The sequence below is a fragment of the Pygocentrus nattereri genome, chromosome 19 (assembly GCF_015220715.1).
Source record: "Pygocentrus nattereri isolate fPygNat1 chromosome 19, fPygNat1.pri, whole genome shotgun sequence".
Classification (NCBI taxonomy): Eukaryota; Metazoa; Chordata; class Actinopteri; order Characiformes; family Serrasalmidae; genus Pygocentrus; species Pygocentrus nattereri.
The window spans coordinates 3,247,200-3,265,884 of NC_051229.1; the positions used below are offsets into that span (position 1 = coordinate 3,247,200).

The following is an 18,685-nucleotide window of genomic DNA, read 5'->3' on the forward strand; positions in this document are numbered from 1 at the left end:
CTGCAGTTTTACCGTTTAACTAACTACGTAAAGATGTAAGCTTCGTTTATTTAATGTTGTATTTGAAGTTTTTAATGTAGGCCATATTCCCTGAGCAGTTTTTCCTTGATGCTACTACTTTGTGCTAAAATAATGTTTAAGACCCAGGATATATATATATATATATATATATATATATGTGTGTGTGTGTGTGTGTGTGTGTGTGTGTGTGTGTGTGTGTGTGTGTATGTGTATATATATATATATATATATATATATATATATATTTTTTTTTTTTTTTTTTTTTTTTTTTTTTTAATGGACTATTTTGCTCAGATTTTCTTGTCTTCACCAAATGGATTCACCAAAGGGAATCTTACCTGGTGTTTAACATTAACCAGACAGAAACAAGATTTACAGACAGGAAACTGCGTATTTTGAACTGTTACTTCTAAACAGCACCCAGCAAATGTCTGTGTATTGTAGAAAACAAGTTTTTTCTCATGTATTAATATTGATTATAAAACATATATAATATTTTTGCATGACACTAACAGCATTACAGACAATATGCCGCCCAGCACTAAAAAGCCAGTAATGCCAGTGATGTTGATCGCTGACAAATTAACTAAACTATAAAATATTGTTGTAACTGTTAAAAATCACTAGTTGCTTCCATCCTTTCAGCTTGTGTTGCAGGTTAATGTAGCCTCAGAGAGTCTGTCTGAGTGACCCTTGTTTATTTAAGGCGACTCGTAACATGTGGCTGTCACATGGCAGCAGATAACAGTTCCCACAGCTCGGAGAGAGACAGAAGAGTCGAATGACTGGAGTGGCGGTGTTATTCTGCGTGTGCGCGCTGGTTGTGTGTTGTAGAAGGCTGAGTGGATGTAATGAATGATGGTGATGTTACATTAGTGTGTGTGTGTCGCTGTCGTCGGCGCTGACGATGCTGTGACAGGCCCACCGTAGCACCGGCAGGAGAAAGACAATGAATTTGTAATGTGTGTGTGTGTGTGTGTTTTTGTATGTTTACAGGACTAAAAATGGGAAGACTGAGCTAATGTACAGGTGGTCCTGACTTTGTAAAGTGTTTTTCACAAAAGCTGTTTAAAAATCGTCATTAATGTCGTTTAGGCACCTCTGGTTAATTTTTTTTTTTTTCCCTTTTCTTTTCTAACTGAAAATATGTTAAAACATCCTCTGCACAGAACCCATTTCTGCACAGTGTATTGCACTGTTACTGTTTATTTGCTGAATGTGACATATTGTGAAAGTTATGGCACATCAATATTTATTTGTTCCCTATAGAGGGAGAACTTATGTTTGCTGGGAATATCAACAAAGCATGCCATTTGACCAGGGACACGTGTATCTGGTATTGTGAAAATACAGGGAGATTAACTCAAAAGATATTATATTATATGCAATGCTGGAAGTGACCTCTGATTTCTGCCAGACACATTTCGGCGCAGCGCTCCATGTCCCCGAATGAATCGGCTGTCCGGCACCTACCTTATCGCTCTGACGCAGGGGCATCCCTGCTTATTCGACGCTCCATATACAGAGAAGCGCATTGCACGTTGTTTCAGTCGGATGGCTTCGTCCTAGAGAGAGTTATTACAGAATATTCGGGGCCTCTTTCGAGTGAATCTGCGTGTAATTATATAAGTTATTGTGATAGTTTTGCCGTATTGCTCTCCCTTTTCAGTGTTTTCAGTGTTTACTAAAAGAAAAAAAAGATGTGAGTTAACATTAAACCAATTAAACTAATTCTTATTAAACCAGATTCTTGGTCTTTGCTCAGTTTCTGTGAAGAACATGTAAAATAACCCATTTTCAGGGTCTTCACTCTGTTCACCCCCCCATACATTTACATTACACGTGTGGTGCTGGGCTGAACCTGCGGGGAGTGAAAGTGTGGAGGTGCTGTGTCCTTCACTCTGTTCTCCTCCTACTTGGCCTGCTGTTAGTGTGTGTGTGTATGAGTGAGGGTGGACAACATGGACAGGCTGCTGACTGGCTACAGCTGCTACAGGAGAACTCTATGCTGGCCACTTTTGATATTTTAAACATCTGGTATTTTTCCATAAATTGTTATGGACGTCTTGATTTAAATAAACGATAATGGTGCAATAATGCACCACACAAGGGTTAATATTGCGCACCCATTATTGGAAAACCTCTTGTTATAGCTGATTGTGCTTGGAGGCTCAGTCGGTGTGATTTAGCGTGTGTGTGTGTGTGTGTGTGTGTGTGTGTGTGTGTGTGTGTGTGTGTGTGTGTGTGTGTGTGTGTGTGTGTGTGTGCGCATGTCTCGGGTTACAGTATTGACTGCAGCTGGATTGGCTCCAGAAGCTCCAGTACGTGCTGCCAGGCTCAGTCCAGGAAGACAAACTTTCATCATCGCTGTCAGGGCCATCACAAACGCCTTGTTTGACCATACATCTTCCTAATTGTGACAGAATACTTCAACATCATTAATTAAACATGGTTTCATTTAAGGCGCTCACGGGGAATTGAAGGGGGAAAGCTGAAAATACAGCAGGCAGTTATTGTTTGCTTACGGCGTCACTTTATTATGACTGTACAGCTGGACTGCTGTTTGCTGCTTTATAATTTCTGTAAGGACTGTTAAGGATGCGCTGATTCAGCTTCTTCTCTCCCAGTACTGACTCCCGTATCCGGAATGAGTACCCAAGTACCCAAACAGTACCAGTGCTCTGTGAATTTATTCATGTCCTACAGCTACATTTAGTGCAATAAGGGAAAATGTGTGTAGTTTTAGTGGATCTAACAGGATGTTTTACATCTTTTTTTAACTTTTATCTGGAAAATAAAGGGCAGCTCAAATCTGATTTGTCTGTTACTTTGTCAAGTTGTCATGTGACCAATATTTGACAAATTAAGTGGTAAAAATGCTTTTCACCTGCATCATTTGGTGTATTTGATGGTCTTAGATTAACAGGATGTTAATGGGTTAAGGTACAGTTAGAAAGTGACCTTATAAATAGTAACGTAGACACTTGTTGCAGCACTTTTACCGTCAAGTAGGTATCGTGTGTCTGATGCTGGTTTGGCAAAATGTAGTGAAAATTTATATCTGCGCAGAATATTTATATGTGATCAGCATTTTTAAATACCTACTTTCTTTTGAGGAAAGTGGTGTTTTTTTATAACTGTTCTTGCTGGTTTAGAAGAGACAGTAGTGAATGGTAATTGGTAACGTATGGATGATTATCTGATTTGTTTAGGTCAGTATTACTGCCGATACAGATATCCGATAACCGATATAACATACAGATTCAGTATAATAAATAAAAATAAGTTAAATAAATACAGTAAGAAATGAATAAACTGGCTGTGAACGCACCGTTTGTGTTTTAATGTTCAGTTCCTTCATTAAATTACGGCTCCTTAACGAGCAGCTTGTTGCTACATCAGAGTTATTAGCTCCGCCCACTCGCTGCTCAGTCTGCTGTAAGACTCACCTTCTGAAGTACTGAGCCGTAAAACTGAGCCAATATCAGGTTCAGCTCAGTTTGGTCAGTTTGTCCAGATCAGTATTGATGTTGTTTTGTTCCAGCCGGTCTGTAAAGCTTCTTACAGCCCGTTTAGTTTGGCGAATGGTGTTGGGTTCATTTCTGGCTGATTCCAGGTTGTTCAGCTGTTCTTCTGTCACAGCTGCCGACTGAAAAGCTGCTCAGTGGCGACGACAGTTTGGGAATTTAGCGTCGTCTCGTCTTCAGAGTCGGACCAAATCGGCTGTCGGACAGATGTGGTCTTAACAGTGTCCGTTTTCTGTTTGTGGCAAAGTAAGAAGTAAAAACGTTCAGATGACTTGAGCGTCTCCTACAGCTGTCAGAGTCGTTGCTTAGCAACGGCGTCTCAGCAGAGTGATATAGTGTAAAAAACCGTGATGTTATGGTAGAAAATAACAGCACGGTTAAAATGCTTCCCAACCAATCAGCTTGCGTGGCCGAAACTAACGTGTATAAATACACGACGTTGCAATATTTATTTTTTCACACATTTGATCAGTTGGAACAGAAAATAAAACTATCAAACCTGTTTTTGCTCTGATTTTCTAATTTTGCTCTCTTTATAATGAAACATGCAGTAGGTCCATGTTCTACAGGTACTGACGATATGCATATGATATAACATACGTGCTAGAATACCAGGACTAGACGTAAAGGAGCTCATCTCTACCTTTTACTGCTATATCACTGCTGTGTCACTGATCAGGTCAGTGCCTGACTCAGGATCTGATTTAAGTGCCTTCTTACATTTGAAAATAAATGAAAGTGAGTTTGACTGGACAGGCCAGCCTGTTATGGTAGGAGAAGCACTAGGTTTGGTTCATTACTATAGATTGTAAATCTCTGCTGTCGGAAAACAAAACCCTGAATCTCCATCAAATACCTGTTGTTCTGTACCCTGTGTATACATTTCATAATGAATGGAGCAAAATAAATGGCCCAAAATATTTGGAAAAATGTCTGGCTCCATTGATTTACATTAGAAGTAAGGTATGTTTTTTTTTTTTCTTCTCCTGTAAAGCTACTTCTTTGGAGATGTGAGGTTTTGCTCTGACGGCAGCGGGATAATTGTGTATATAAATAATAATAATACAGTATTCTGATTGTAATGGTCCTCTTTTTTATTAAACAAGAGTTTTAAATGAGGCTCTCAAGTAGTTTTGGTTCTGTTGTTGGGAAAACAGCGCATTAATGGAGCTGCTGAACTGAATGTAATTATGCACAGTAAAATGTTACATGAAAATTGAATTCATTTAATTTTTTTAAATGTGGAACTGATTAATTATGTCTGTTCCATCTTTAGAAGAACGAGATATTGTGACTGTGTATCGTGGTACTGTATTCTAGCCATATTGTCCAGCCTTAGTTCATAGGGGCGTGTTTATTATTCATTGTGGTGCTATTAAAGCTGGGTAATGTCAGCGCCAGGCCAGCCTCCCATCCACGGTTAATTATAGATGAGAAGAGAGAGAGAGAGAGAGAGAGAGAGAGAGAGAGAGAGAGAGAGAGAGAGAGAGAGAGAGAGAGAGAGAAGTGGGATTTGTCTTGTGTTGCTGTTCAGTTGAAACAAGCTGGAGAATGAGGATTACTCACCCTCGTCCAGGCTTTCGTTAGCCAGTCTGGCCGTAGTGATGCATGGCTGCTGGTTTTTGATAGTGAAAAAAGTGAGTTATGCATCCATATAATGTTTCATCTCAACCTCAGACCAAGTGACAAGTTTAGTATTTTAAAAGCTGAATTAATTGTAGGGGTGTAACAAAACACTCTTTCTGTGGATTCTGTGGATTATAGTTCACAATTCTGCATTCTCACGATATTTTGAACAAAATTCTGATTAAGAAAAAATATTACCGTTATCATGTAGTTGCATAATAAAAATGCCTTGCAAATAAAACTGGCTCGTCTTGGCATGTCTGACTTTGCCGGCCTTACACCCAACGGCTTTTCAAGCAATTTCACCGTCGCAGACAAATGTCCAGGGTTGCGTCGCGTCATTTCGATCGTTTAGTGCGAGGTGGTGAGGGCGATCGTCTTAAGTCAGTCTTTTTCTCGTCTTGACACTGCGACAAAATCAACCGTGTTTAATATTATGGTAAGTTTTTAGTCTTGGCCCATGCAAATAGTGACATGCAAGGGGAGAGAGAGCGAGACAGAGAGAGAGAGCGAGACAGAGAGAGAGAGCGAGAGAGAGTGAGACAGAGAGAGAGCGAGACAGAGAGGGAGAGCGAGACAGAGAGGGAGAGCGAGACAGAGAGAGAGAGCGAGACAGAGAGGGAGAGACAGAGCGAGAGACAGAGCGAGAGACAGAGCGAGAGACAGAGCGAGAGACAGAGCGAGAGACAGAGCGAGAGACAGAGAGAGAGACGATGGCCGAGTGTAACGGTGATGTAAGGAAATGTGTAGAGGACTTTAAGAATTATTGAAGAACCATAATTTTTTTTTTTTTTTTTTTTTTTTTTTTGCTTTGTTACAGTGGTTTCTTATCTTGTTTGTTGATTTTTACGGCTTAGTTCATGACACCCAGTCCTGCTCATTTTAGAGGTTAGTTATTAGAAATTCTGGGTGATCTGCCAGAATATACAGCTCTACAGTGAACTGGGCTGAGCCTCAGATCTTTACTTGCCCAGCCAGCGTATCTTCCCACCTGCACTGCTATAGAGTGGAAGGAAAAGTGTTTATCTGCTTGTAAATTTCCACCAGGTGCACGATGGGGAACAATCTCAGAAATCTAGCTGCAGTCTTGCAAATAGTGACACTGCAAGATTCCTAGTCTTTGCAAAATCATGGTCTATGGCAAAAAAGTAGATATGTGAGGGTGTCAGACTTCAGTCTTTCAAAGTCTCTTCAAAGTCTTCTAGCGTATGGTTACCATGGTTGCTGTTCATAAGGCTACGTGACATCTACGTGACATAAGCTTGTCCTGACGACTGACATAGCTCTACAGAAATACTTATTCCAAAAGGCAGCATCTGTCATAAAGGCTACTTTAGCTAACTGTGATCCAAACTGGCAAATATAACCTTTATAACGAATGACGCTTATTGGACGTAACCATATATGTAGGGTCATGTCAGTTGTCATGACAAGCTTATGTATGTGTCATATAGCCTTATAAACAGCACCCCACAGTAAAGTGTTACAGCATTACTAACAGCACTAGAGCTGGGACTCAGGAGCAGTGCTGGACTGAGCTGATTGGTAGTAGTTATTGGAGGTTTTGATGTTTAAACATTGCAGTTACATTAGTTGACATAATCGATAGAATATCTACTCTCCATGACACACAGTGTGACAGTGCTTTGTGTACATTAGTTTGGTCCTTTTTATATTTTAAATAATCTCACGTTTCCATGTAAATATCTGTGGTAAAAATCGCAGGCCAGCCTGTAACCGCAGCACATCAGAGGTTCACTAATGTGTTTTCAGTCTGTCATAAGATGTATTGCAACAGAGGTACGTAGTTATATAATCACAATATGATTGTGTTTTAACTTGGACGAAGATGAGGGCGAAGATGAGGGAGCGTGATCCAAGCGTGAGAAGGTAGTTTTGCAGATCATATTAAAAGCAGAGGAATCAGAAAAAAACACAGAGCAAAAGGAAAGCCGGAACTATAAAACCAAAATAAGACAAACTAATGAACTCAGAAAGACTCAAAAAGGAAACATTACGAAAAGCATGAAAACGAGAGCTGCTGAACAAACGGCAGCGAACAGAAAAACAAGACGACGACTGGAGGAAACTGCGGCAGAGATTTTGTCCATGTTCATTTCCATTGCTAAAGTGATGGTTATCTCCATTTGGGAGACGCTGATCTGAGCCCTATAGTGGAGGTTTTACGTCTCTTTCCACTTTCAAGTTCATGATCTGTCTAAAATTTTACATTTAAAATCCGTATAGACCTGGCTCGTCATGCTGTTGCCAAACTTTTGACATGTCGCTTCTTTACCTCGCATGCAGCTCCTTTAGAAACCAGGCAGTTCATTTAAAAATCACACTCGAATCCTCCTGTGTCTAGACAGGAACTCGCTCTTCTCTCTCGCCGTCTCGGTACCTTTCTCTTTCTCGACGGAGTTGGCACCAGCAGGCTTCAGCTGTAGAAATCCTCCCTTACAGCCTGAACATTGTGTCTTTCCCACATCACAGCAGCCTTTGTTCCTGCTTGGGAGGATTACTTTTCTAGGATCCTTCCTATTTTTTTTTTAGGAAAGTAGGAAGGCTGCACTGATGCCAGCTCAGAAAGTCACGGCCTGTATCGCAAGGGTTTGCTAATGTATTTTCAGGATGTTGAAAGTGATATAGCGATTGCAGCATATGCAGCCGTAAAAGCAGACTCTGTCCATTACTGAAGCTCGTGACACATTTGGGAGGCCAGTATACCGGAAGAACCAGCATGTAGGGCTTAATTATATTGCGTTACCTGTTTTTTTGTGCTGAATATTGCGATATTTGAAAAGAAAAATGCCAACCTTCGACAGAATCAAGTGATGCCTGTGGACATTTTACTTCGACACCGTCTTCCAAATAAGTTCCATATGTTACACTATAGATATACTCACACTACATGCTATATTAGCTTAATTTGTGACTTAGGATTAAAATTGTTATTTAACTAAATGAGAAATGTGCAGTCAGATCGATGCCACGATTAGACCCGTTACTGTCCTGGAATTGTATCTGCCAGGTAAACTGTCATATAAATAAAATTATGATTTATATTTGGTCTTTTTTTTATGTGGCTAAAGCTTTTTTCACTTTGGATGTGAAAGAGTTTGGACTTTGGAAAAATGCGCTCACAAATGTCTTCTATTACGGAGAATCGTGAGTAGACTCAAGCGTATTGTCTTTATTCTGCTAGCACACTTACTAACAGTGTTGCTGTTAGTGTTATCTACCTTGGTACCTGGCGTTACCATAACATAAGCACTGTTTGAGCTGGATTAGTTTCAGAAAAAGGTCCTGTAATGCAATTCCTAAGAGATTTGAGTGGCCGGTTCATCTGGGATAAAGTATCTGTAATTTCGCCGAATAAACATCAAAGCTTGAGTCGAGATTAAAGATACATGGGGCGAAAAGAATAACGTTGGGCTACTAATTTAGGCTTATTCATCTTACCAGATGTCACCCAAGACAGAAATCCCACTACCTTGCGAGAGCTACTTCGTTTTCTTTCTTCTAATTGTCCCATCAAAGCTGTCACAGCACCAAGCTGGACGTTACAGCTTTTGTCGTTTTCAGTAAAATCAGCGTCTCTTAATTGAATTAAATCCTGTTGTTGCACGTTTATCAACTGAAACGGGTGAAAACGCACCCAGTTCACAGATTGCCGAATCTAACGACTGCAGAAACTGATAAATAACCGCCGCCTGCTCCGTCGATTATGGATAATCGATTATGCAATAACGTTAACGATTAAGAAACGACGTATCGTGCGGCCGCTCCACTTTGCCGAAGAAGTAAAGAGGAATGTGTAATTATCTCTCACAGGCAGCCATGTTGGTTCGAGGTTGGGTAATCCGCTACCAAAAGGGAAGCACTTAGGAGCCAGCAGCTGGGGAGGGTGGAATTAAGTCTTGTCTAACGAGAAGTCATGTCTGAAATGCTTCCAAAAGGGAAAACATGTCCATTAGAGACTTCCAAGAAGCGCTGCTCGAGATGCAGCACAACACACAAACACCACTTACGCACACAGGCATTAGGCGCTCATCCATACTGCACATGCATATGCATTAAGCACTCATACGGAGTCGTACATGCTTATACGCCTTCAGAGAGAATTATTTATACATTAAAAATGCTTAATGTAGTTCAGCTCAGCGGCGCTGGGCACGAGCCTCCCGCAAGCACACATACACATACACGCCGCAGAAAACAGCTGGCAGCATTATAGCCTAATCGATTGCCATGCCATTACTGAATCAAAATAAATAAAGTGTATGGCGTCGGTTTGGGGTAATTAAGCCACGGCAAAGTGAATTGTATGATTATCTGTATTTATTGTATTTATTTAATCCATTTCATGCATTTAATTGTGCACTGGAGGATATGGTTGGAAGGAACAAATCATTATTTGCCTCATTAGAGTTCCTCTCCAGATGAACGTGGCCCACTTCTGGGCCGGGGTTTCGCTTTCTCCCTGCTGGATGCTAGTCACGTCCTGCTGAGGGTCCAGGCCTCTAAAAAAAATCTCAGCTAAATGGGTTCTGTGTGGAACTTTAGGGGTCATTCCTCTGTACAAAAAAACCTTTTTATGAATAAGGGATTCAGCAGTTTAGCCACTGAGCCCTTTATCATCTAAATGGTCCCTCAATTTGACTTCGTTAAAGGTGTGATGAAAAGTAGTGACTCATTTAATAACATACAGTAAATGTTTCATGTGTTGTCATTATGATTAGTATTATATACCGGCGTTTTAACAACGCTCAGTTAATCCTAGTCTTGGTATTAGGTATTATTTCTTTAATATTTAAGACTTAATCCCACCCAGTATTTGAACTGTTTAGGCTCAAAAGAAGTACATAATGTGGTTCCACGTAGAACCTTTTTTTTTTTACTTATATGAAACACTATTAGAACCTTCTCTAGTTATATATGGAACTATATTTACTAAAAGAGAAGAACCAGCATTTGTAGTTTGACAGGTATTGATATAGAACCACATAAAGTAGCTCCAGAAAGGACTTTTTGGGCTATTTGTGAAACAGAATTTTTTTTTTGGACCCTTTTTAGTACATTTTCTAAAAGAGGCATAAGAAGATCCAGCGTTTGTAATTTGCTGGTTTTGGTACAGAACCACATAATGTTAATGCATATAGATTTTTTTTGGCTATGTATGTGAACAGCCTATGGAATCCTCTCCAACCATGTGTTTTTTCAGATTGAGGCCTCAGAAGAAGCAGCGTTTGTGGTTTTTGCGGCTATTGATACTTCTTTGTGCTGAAATAGTTGAGTGGTCAGACAGTTGAGACGAGGCTGGACTCAGACAGGCAAGATTTTGATTTTTTCAGGATAAAACAAGCGAAGCCAGTCGGGAATTGGCTGAAACTCATAATAGCCAAAGAGTTTGAGGCAGCAGAAACGTCAGCTCAGAGATCATAACTGAAGGAAAATGATCGCTCCATCGAACACACGTGCACACCGTGACGGCTTGTCGAAGGACAAACTAATGAAGCAGGATGTTTTTGCTGGGATGCGAGTGGTCTCTGGAGAAATTTGACCTCCCTGATTCTGACCTTTTGAACTTTGATGAGGGAGGAAGCTGGGCTGATGTTGATTTGTGGCTCTTAAAGAAGTGTAGATTGCTTTGGTGTCTCTTTTTCACCTAAATTAAAAATTGAAAGTTGGGCTGCACAATGTCTGTTTATTGCTACAGCAAAGTTTCATTTTGTAACAACAAGTGTGGTGCTTAGTTTTGGGAATTCCGATCAGGCATAACGTTCTGACCACCTCCCTGTTTCTACACTCACTGTCCACTTTATCAGCTCCACTTACTGTATAGCTGCACTCTGTAGTTCTACAGTTACAGACTGTAGTCCATCTGTTTCTCTGATACTCTGTTACCCTGTTCTTCAGTGGTCAGGACCCCCATGGACCTCAGCACTGCAGTAACACTGGCGTGGTGGTGGTGTGTTAGTGTGTGTTGTGCTGGTGCGAGTGGATCAGACACAGCAGTGCTGCTGGAGTTTTTAAACACTGCGTCCACTCACTGTCCACTCTATTAGACGCTCCTACCTTGTCGGTCCACCTTGTAGATGTAAAGTCAGAGACGACAGCTCATCTGCTGCTGCACAGTTTGTGTTGGTCATCCTCTAGTCCTTCATCAGTGGTCACAGGACGCTGCCAACAGGACGCTGCTGTCTGGATATTTTTGGTTGGTGGACTGTTCTCAGTCCAGCTGAGACACTGAGGTGTTAAGAATAATAGTCGTTATGTTATGCCTGGTCCGTGTACATGAAAAATATGTATTGGCATCGTCCCACAAGTTCTCATGTCGGCACATACCTGATGATAATAAAATTATGATATTATTCAAAATATCACTGCTGTCAGAAGAAAACCTCAGGTGACCTCACAGGAAAAGGAAAAAAAACCTACTTTTAGCAGTGAAATGTTAAAATACATTGGACATGGTTCTAGATTGGCCTGCATTACTTTTCAACCAAAGTGATTTAGGCTTATTGGATCATTTGATGCCTCAATCTACAGAAACTCGTTAGAAGCTGTGATTGGAGCCGATTCACGTTTAAAGGCAGAATTAACGCTGTATGGTTTGGGATGTATTATAGGTACAAAATGCCATGTTGCAATTATATTAGGCACCGGAATTACAGAACATGTTTACTATATAGAGAAAATAACAGTGGATCCTTGATGTGACGTTGGTTAAAGATTGGCCTGCATTATTTTGACCAAAATAATTTGTTGGATTACTTGACTACCTCGATTAGTCAAAACACACGATCGTTAGTCAGGATGCTTATAGCACACATTATTGATTGGTTTGAGGGATGATTTGCATATTGCACCCATCTGTAATACCAGTATCTCAAAGGCTAATGTCGCTATAACCTTTAACAAAAGATTTATTGTGCAGCTCTGGTCTTTGTTGTAGATATTTTACTGCGACACCACGATTCTAGTAAGACTTTATACACAATACTGCACTCACAAAATTTGGGCTTTTTCTTAAACACCAGTTTTCTGGCCATCGTTATTGCTGTAATGACAATCATACAGTCAGCAGATACAGAGGTGGTTTATGAGCTCGTATTTTGCAGGTAGGTTTTCTTTGTTATTGTCAGAAGCAGGGTGTCTGGTGACGGCAGCACTTGGTAAGGTCTTTCTCCACCATAAAGAACACAAAGAGAGACATCTAGTGGGAGATAAAGACACAGCAGGTTGATTTTCAGATCAGCTCTGCAGACAAACGCTGGAGCTGGCACTTACTGCTGCTTTGCAGACTCTGAAGCAATTTCTGTTAGAACAAAAACTGCTGTGTCCAATAAAAATATTCACCCAAAGTGCATATAAAACTTGAACAAAAGTTTTGAAGGTTCTTTCTTTCAAAAAGGAGCTCCTTTTTTTTAAATGACTGACATCCAAATTTGCTCTAAAGATGCCTGCATGCTCAAAAAGGATGTTTCCAAGCAGAAAGGTGTCTTCTGAGCTTTGAGTTCTTGCAGTGCAGTCTGCGCAGTTGATTTTAGCTTTGGAGCGGCCTGTCTCAGGAAAACGGTACTTCAAGTTCCTTTTGAGTCATTTTAAGCAAATACAGGGTGATTCAAACAGATTGATCCGATTTCAAAATGATTTATTTCACTTGTAAGTCATTCCAGATCAGTGCAGTGAGCTGTAAACGGTGTAAATGAGCATAACGTTTATTATGTAATTGTACAAGGTCTCAGTCTGAACCTCCTCCAGCTGTACGGACGACATCAACACCACAGTCAAACTCATCCCAGACTGGACTGAGCGTGTCGGGCGTCGCTGCTGTCACGGCTCTTTCAGTGGGATTTCGGAGATCATCCAGTGCTGTGGAACCAGCGCTGAACGCTCTGAGCTGCTGGAGCTTCACTGCCCATGAAATTAGGCTGCACAGTTATGATGGATTCACTCTTATTGACGTGGAGAACGCAGAACGTTCTGCTCAGGGGTCTCAGCTCCTCTCAGACTGAAGGGAGCCAGTCAGAAACTCTGACCCCCTCTTACAGTTGGAGTGTGATTGGTTCCTCGGCGCCTCACGGCTGTAAAATTATGGCGCTTTGAAATCGGATTAATCTTTTTGAATCACCCAGTTTGAGGTTTCGCAGAGATGTAACCTTGTGTTGCTCTGTGTTCTTTCGGAGGAAACTAGGTGACTGCTCTGTCTTCGGTTTGCAACTAAAGCGACGGGCATCTTAGAGCGATAGTATGTACCTGTCCACCTTACTAAGCAAGTAAAGAACAGTTTGGGTAAAATATCTCATTGCAATCCAAAATTCCAGACTTTTTTTAGTCGAGAAGACCATCACACCCATTTTTCTGGACTTGAGGCTTGAGCATTGAATGTAGTGTGCCAGACTGCCAGTTCACGAGCTCGACTTTATTAGATTTCAAATCTAATTTTGAAAAATCAGTGGAATTTCACCTTAAAGTAATTACCCAGGTTTTCTTTCTAATTAGGCTGATCTCTCTCTTGTGGACACAGTGAATGTAAGCATTCAAAAGTTTGGGATCACCATTTTCAGTTTTTCTGTCAAGATGTTCTCATTATGCAAGTTTATAGATTTAAACTAAAACGTACGAAGCTGTAAATAAAAACAAAGAAATGTCAAACAAAGCTGTAGATCACTCCATGTGACTGAGAAGACTGTTAGAATGATTTTAATATTCGCCGGATTAAAAAACCCCTTCAAATCTCATATAAACAAATAAGTATAGCGTATTTTCATCATTCAGTAACTTAAACACTGAATACTATTGAATATTGGAGGCTATAAATGAAATGGCATCCCTTGCGCTCTTTCGGATTTCAGTTTTGATATAAAAATGTTTCACTGTTCAACCTGCACTCTCAGAAATAAAGGTACTAAGCCGTCTCTGGGTCAGTTCCCCTCTTGTCACTGGGGTGGAACCCTCGAGGGTCCATCTCAGTACCTTTAGTCAGGAAAAATAACTGAACCATAATCCACTGAAGTGATGTTCTAAGCTGTACTGACTCCACACACCCCGCCTCGCCTCCAGGCTTTTATTCTAGTCAAAAGTCACAGGACATCGTTTTATCTTAGTTTATTTGTTAAACTGTCACAAGCCTCAGCGATGCGGTGCTGAAGGTGGTGTTTGTTGTGGATTTTCTCAGCGTACACAGTTCATTTGAGATGACCCCAGAGATAAAAATTGATAATAAAATTAAAAAATGTAATAAAATAAAACCTGTCCTGTGACTTTTGACTCACCCTGTACTGCTCTGTTTTAAAACATTGGACTATTAAAAAAGTACAAATACGAACTTTTCACCTGGAAAAAACGATTTAAGCTTCACAATCAGACCATAAAACCACTGCTGTATCTTTGAGAGAACATTTACCCTGTTTGCACCTTGATGAGCAAAAATTGACCTGCACAGAACCTTCATTTCTAACAGTGTACCCTTTATTCTAAGCGTAGCCGATTGGCCAAGACCAGTTTGAACAGTTTTCCTCTTAAGCGCTGGAGCCATGATGATGCTCACTGCATACCTAAATCATCGCATACTTGCCTCAAACTAAAATACTTGGTGATCTCAAATAAATGAATGTGATGTCTATTTATAAAGAGAGAGCGCTGTCCTCATTTGCGATGGCGTGGAGTGTAAAGGTTCATGTTGTCAGCGTGTGGCAGGCTGAGGGATGCCGGGGGGGGCGGGGGGCAGCAGGAGACTGTGATCACAGTTAACACAGGAGTGAGGGCTCAGAGGGTGTGAAGTCCGAGGGGCAGTGTGCAGGTTCAGGCTGTGGCCAAGGGGAGTGGACTGTCTGTGACGTGTAGATGACCAGCGTGGATAATGGATAAAGAGAATCACGGCAGTGGCCTTTGTCTAGTACATCTGAATTGAGCTAGAACAATATGGAGAGTATGGACAGTAGCATATCATGATCATATTGCTATGTATTGAAGTTGCTGTATACGTTGCGGTGTATTAAAGTGGCAATCCTGTTGTTTTTTGGGTCCCACCCCCCAATTTTGTCTATAATTCAGTGGCTTTGATATAAACAGAGAGGTTCTGAGTGGGTTTGGTGTGAAATGGTTCAGCTTTCTTTGCAGTGGTGGTGATGGGAACCGGGCGTCGCCATGGCTACAACACAGATGTAGACACTTTATTTACCATCCAGAACCACCAGAGAACCTACACGAGTCAGAGTTTATATGGAATGTTGATGATGGAAAAATAGTGGAAAACCTGAAAACATTTTTTTTTGGGTTTTTTTTCTTTTGGGACTTTTTGCCTCACAGCGCCCTGTGCGTATCCCTCCACCATGAATGGATTTAAAAAATAGATTTAAGGACAAAACTTTGTCATTAAACAATCATCAGATGTGTCTCGGTCATCAGGCATCAGGTGAATTCATAACCATCTCATGTAGGAACTTTCTGTGAGGAGCTTTTAGAGGGACGTCTGGTTCCCATCACCACCACTGTGAACAGCTCTGACTTGGTAAGTTCACACCAAACCTCTCCGAACGACTCTGTTTACATCTTAACAGTTTTTTGAAAAGTCAGTGGAATTCCCCTTTGATTGTAAAGCATTCTTGTGAAAAAACAGCGGAAAGAGGTGCAAAAAAATTAAGATTCGACTAGTTTGTCTTTTTATTGGCTGGTTTTTGTTGTTTTGTGTAATCTTTGTGATGATGAAGTCAGTCTAACGTGTCTGCTTTATCTCTGTCTTGTCTGTCCGTTCACAAAGAAAAATGAGCCTTGATGGGAGGCGAGGGATAATTATTTACTCAAAATTATAGTGCAAATCGATGAAATGATAGTTTTATTATCTTATATCCCGCCAAGATCTGTGTTTAAGCTCAGATTTTATCACAGTGAAGAGAGCTATTAAAATACAGGCCGTATATTAGGCCGCATGTCACAGGCTGAACACTAAAACGCCACAGAGCACAGCATATCAGATTTTAGATCCATTGTAATTCCAGTCCATTGATTTTTCTCTGTTTATTGAGGTCACAAGTATCATTTACATGTAGATGCCTTTGTGCTTGTGTGATGTGTCTTAACATTTTCTGGGTTGGCCTAAATGGGTGTCAAAACGGGGTCTACAAAGTCCGGCCCCAGGGCCAAATGCGGCCCACGGACAGATTTAATTGGCCCTTGGCTTCTGTTTTACACTGCATTATAAGTGGCCTGCCAGCCAGTACGTTGCAGTTCTCCCATTCACCTGATGGTGGCAGCTGACCAGACCTGCCGCTTCATTTATGCTTCGTTTACACAGCAGATAAAAATGGCCCAAATCTCTTTTTCTTCAAATGTGACGTGTCTGTGTGTCTATGAACAGTAAAAAAAACGCACTGAATCTGATATTTTCAATTCCGATCTGAGACGCTTTTATATGTGGTACTGAAATCCGATCTCAACACGACTCAGTCTGAACAGCAAAATCAGAATTCATGCAACTTTTACGTCAGTACAGCTCGACATTCATCATCGTTCTTCGCTGTTGAGACTCGAAAACATTTAGGTTGATGTTTCTGTACCCAAAAAAATAGAGGAGATTCAAACGAAACGGCCAAGCGCAGCCGGAGGAGCCCGAGGCTGCAGCGCCAGAGAACAGTTTAAAGAGTCCGAGGACACGAACCAGAGAAGTAGCTGTGGCCAAATAACGCGCCCTTTTCATGACGAACTCGAACGCATTGGGGGTGGTGAGTCCAGCCGTCAACCACTGGATCTTCATAACAGCTCCTGTGATGCTGGCGAAGACGAAACCGGGAGCGACTGGTGTTCGCTAGTCGTCATGACTGTTTACCCCCGGATGAGCCTCGTGAAGCTCTGTTCTCTGGGCATGTGGGTCGGTTTGGGAGCTGATCTGTTCAGACTGATGGTGCATACTGATGGTGAACGCAGCCTTAGTGAATGACATTGTCAAGACGACAGACCTAAAGCTCAAACTAAACACTGAAAATCGCAGATTTTGGCGAGACGTTAACTTCTTATCAGAGTTAATTCAGTAGTTCAGTAAATATTAACCCTTTAAGGTCAAACAAAATGCGGCTGCACTGTGTTTGATATATAAAGAACACAATTAAGACTTATTATGGCTGCTACTGTTTCTGTGACATGTTTTTGTCCATGTTTATACATAAAATTGTGTCATAGAGTGCCAGAAACCACATAATCAGGTCTGTTAGAGGTTAGTGAAAATCCCCACTGTCTTTGAGGAGAGCGTGTGGTGATTTGCTAGATGTTAACTGTACATAACTTTCCATTACTTGTTGGCTACCTTTGCTTTGTATCTCCAGAAGCAAACCTCTTAGCTGAGCTACATTTAGGTTAAGAGGGGGAAAATGGTACATTTGATTTTTTTGCCTCCCCAAGTTCACTTTGTCACTTATGTCCACAGTGGAGTAGTTCCTTAGAAGTCTCTTTGTTCTTTCTTCAGTGTTGAGCATCCGCGGTGCCCAGGAAGAAGAGCCTCCAGATCCTCAGCTCATGCGGCTGGACAACATGCTGTTAGCAGAAGGCGTATCCGGACCAGAGAAGGGCGGTGGTTCTGCTGCCGCTGCTGCCGCCGCCGCCGCCGCCGGCGGAGCTGGGGCGGACAACTCGGCAGAACATTCAGATTACAGAGCAAAACTGTCTCAAATCCGCCAAATCTACCACACAGAGCTGGAGAAGTATGAACAGGTGAGAGAACAGAATTCAGGCAGAATACAGAAGGAAAAGTGAAAATCTTGATTACATGCAGTAACTGGGCAGAAAAATTGTTCTTTAGCTTTTCAGTTCCAGTTTAGAGCACAGGGTCAAACTAAAAATGCATTAATTTGTGACTAGAATAATGTACATAACTGGACTTGGCACTAAAACTGACTTTTATGCATATTTTTGGCCCTGTGAAATGGACGTATACTAAATATGTATGTTTTCCAATTAACTGTTTTTGTTATTTATAGGAGGAAAGTACCCATTTCTATTAACAGTGAAATTAAACACTAGAAAAAATAAACATAGATTTAAAAAAAAAATACCACAACACACCTACAGTAACCATAAAACAATATTACTGAGTTTTAGTTATAGTGCGTTGTCATGCATATTTTAGCTCTATAATATTGATTTATACTAAGTTTGTAAGTTTTCCAGTTAACCATTGTGTTATTGTAATATATGAGAGAAACTGTGGGCTCAGTTAATACCATAGCCATAAAACATACACTACCTGTGATGTACACCAAAACTGCTCCTGTATGGATATATATCAATAAATCAATCAATAAATCAATCAATCAATCAGTCAACCTTTAATCTTGGAGTACATTGAGAGTGACCTTCATTTACAATGCTACCAAGTTGATACAGATAAAAGTAAGTTTAAAAGTTTAAAAAGACCCAAATCAGGTATAAAAATACATCAAATACAATAAAAAATATGAAGAAGTAATTAAAACATAGCTAAAACATTTTAATAAAATCAAATAAAAATAAAG

General features: G+C 40.7%; 1 protein-coding gene across 2 annotated transcripts in view; it reads left to right on the plus strand.

The window, feature by feature from the left end:
* Window positions 1-18,685, plus strand: part of pbx1a (pre-B-cell leukemia homeobox 1a) — a 110,789-nt gene that overhangs the window by 72,504 nt on the left and 19,600 nt on the right. For both annotated transcript variants that reach the window (XM_017716964.2, XM_017716963.2), the window contains exon 3: window positions 17,641-17,885. In XM_017716964.2, the coding sequence (XP_017572453.1) occupies window positions 17,641-17,885 (245 nt within the window). The remainder of the gene's footprint in view (window positions 1-17,640; window positions 17,886-18,685) is intronic.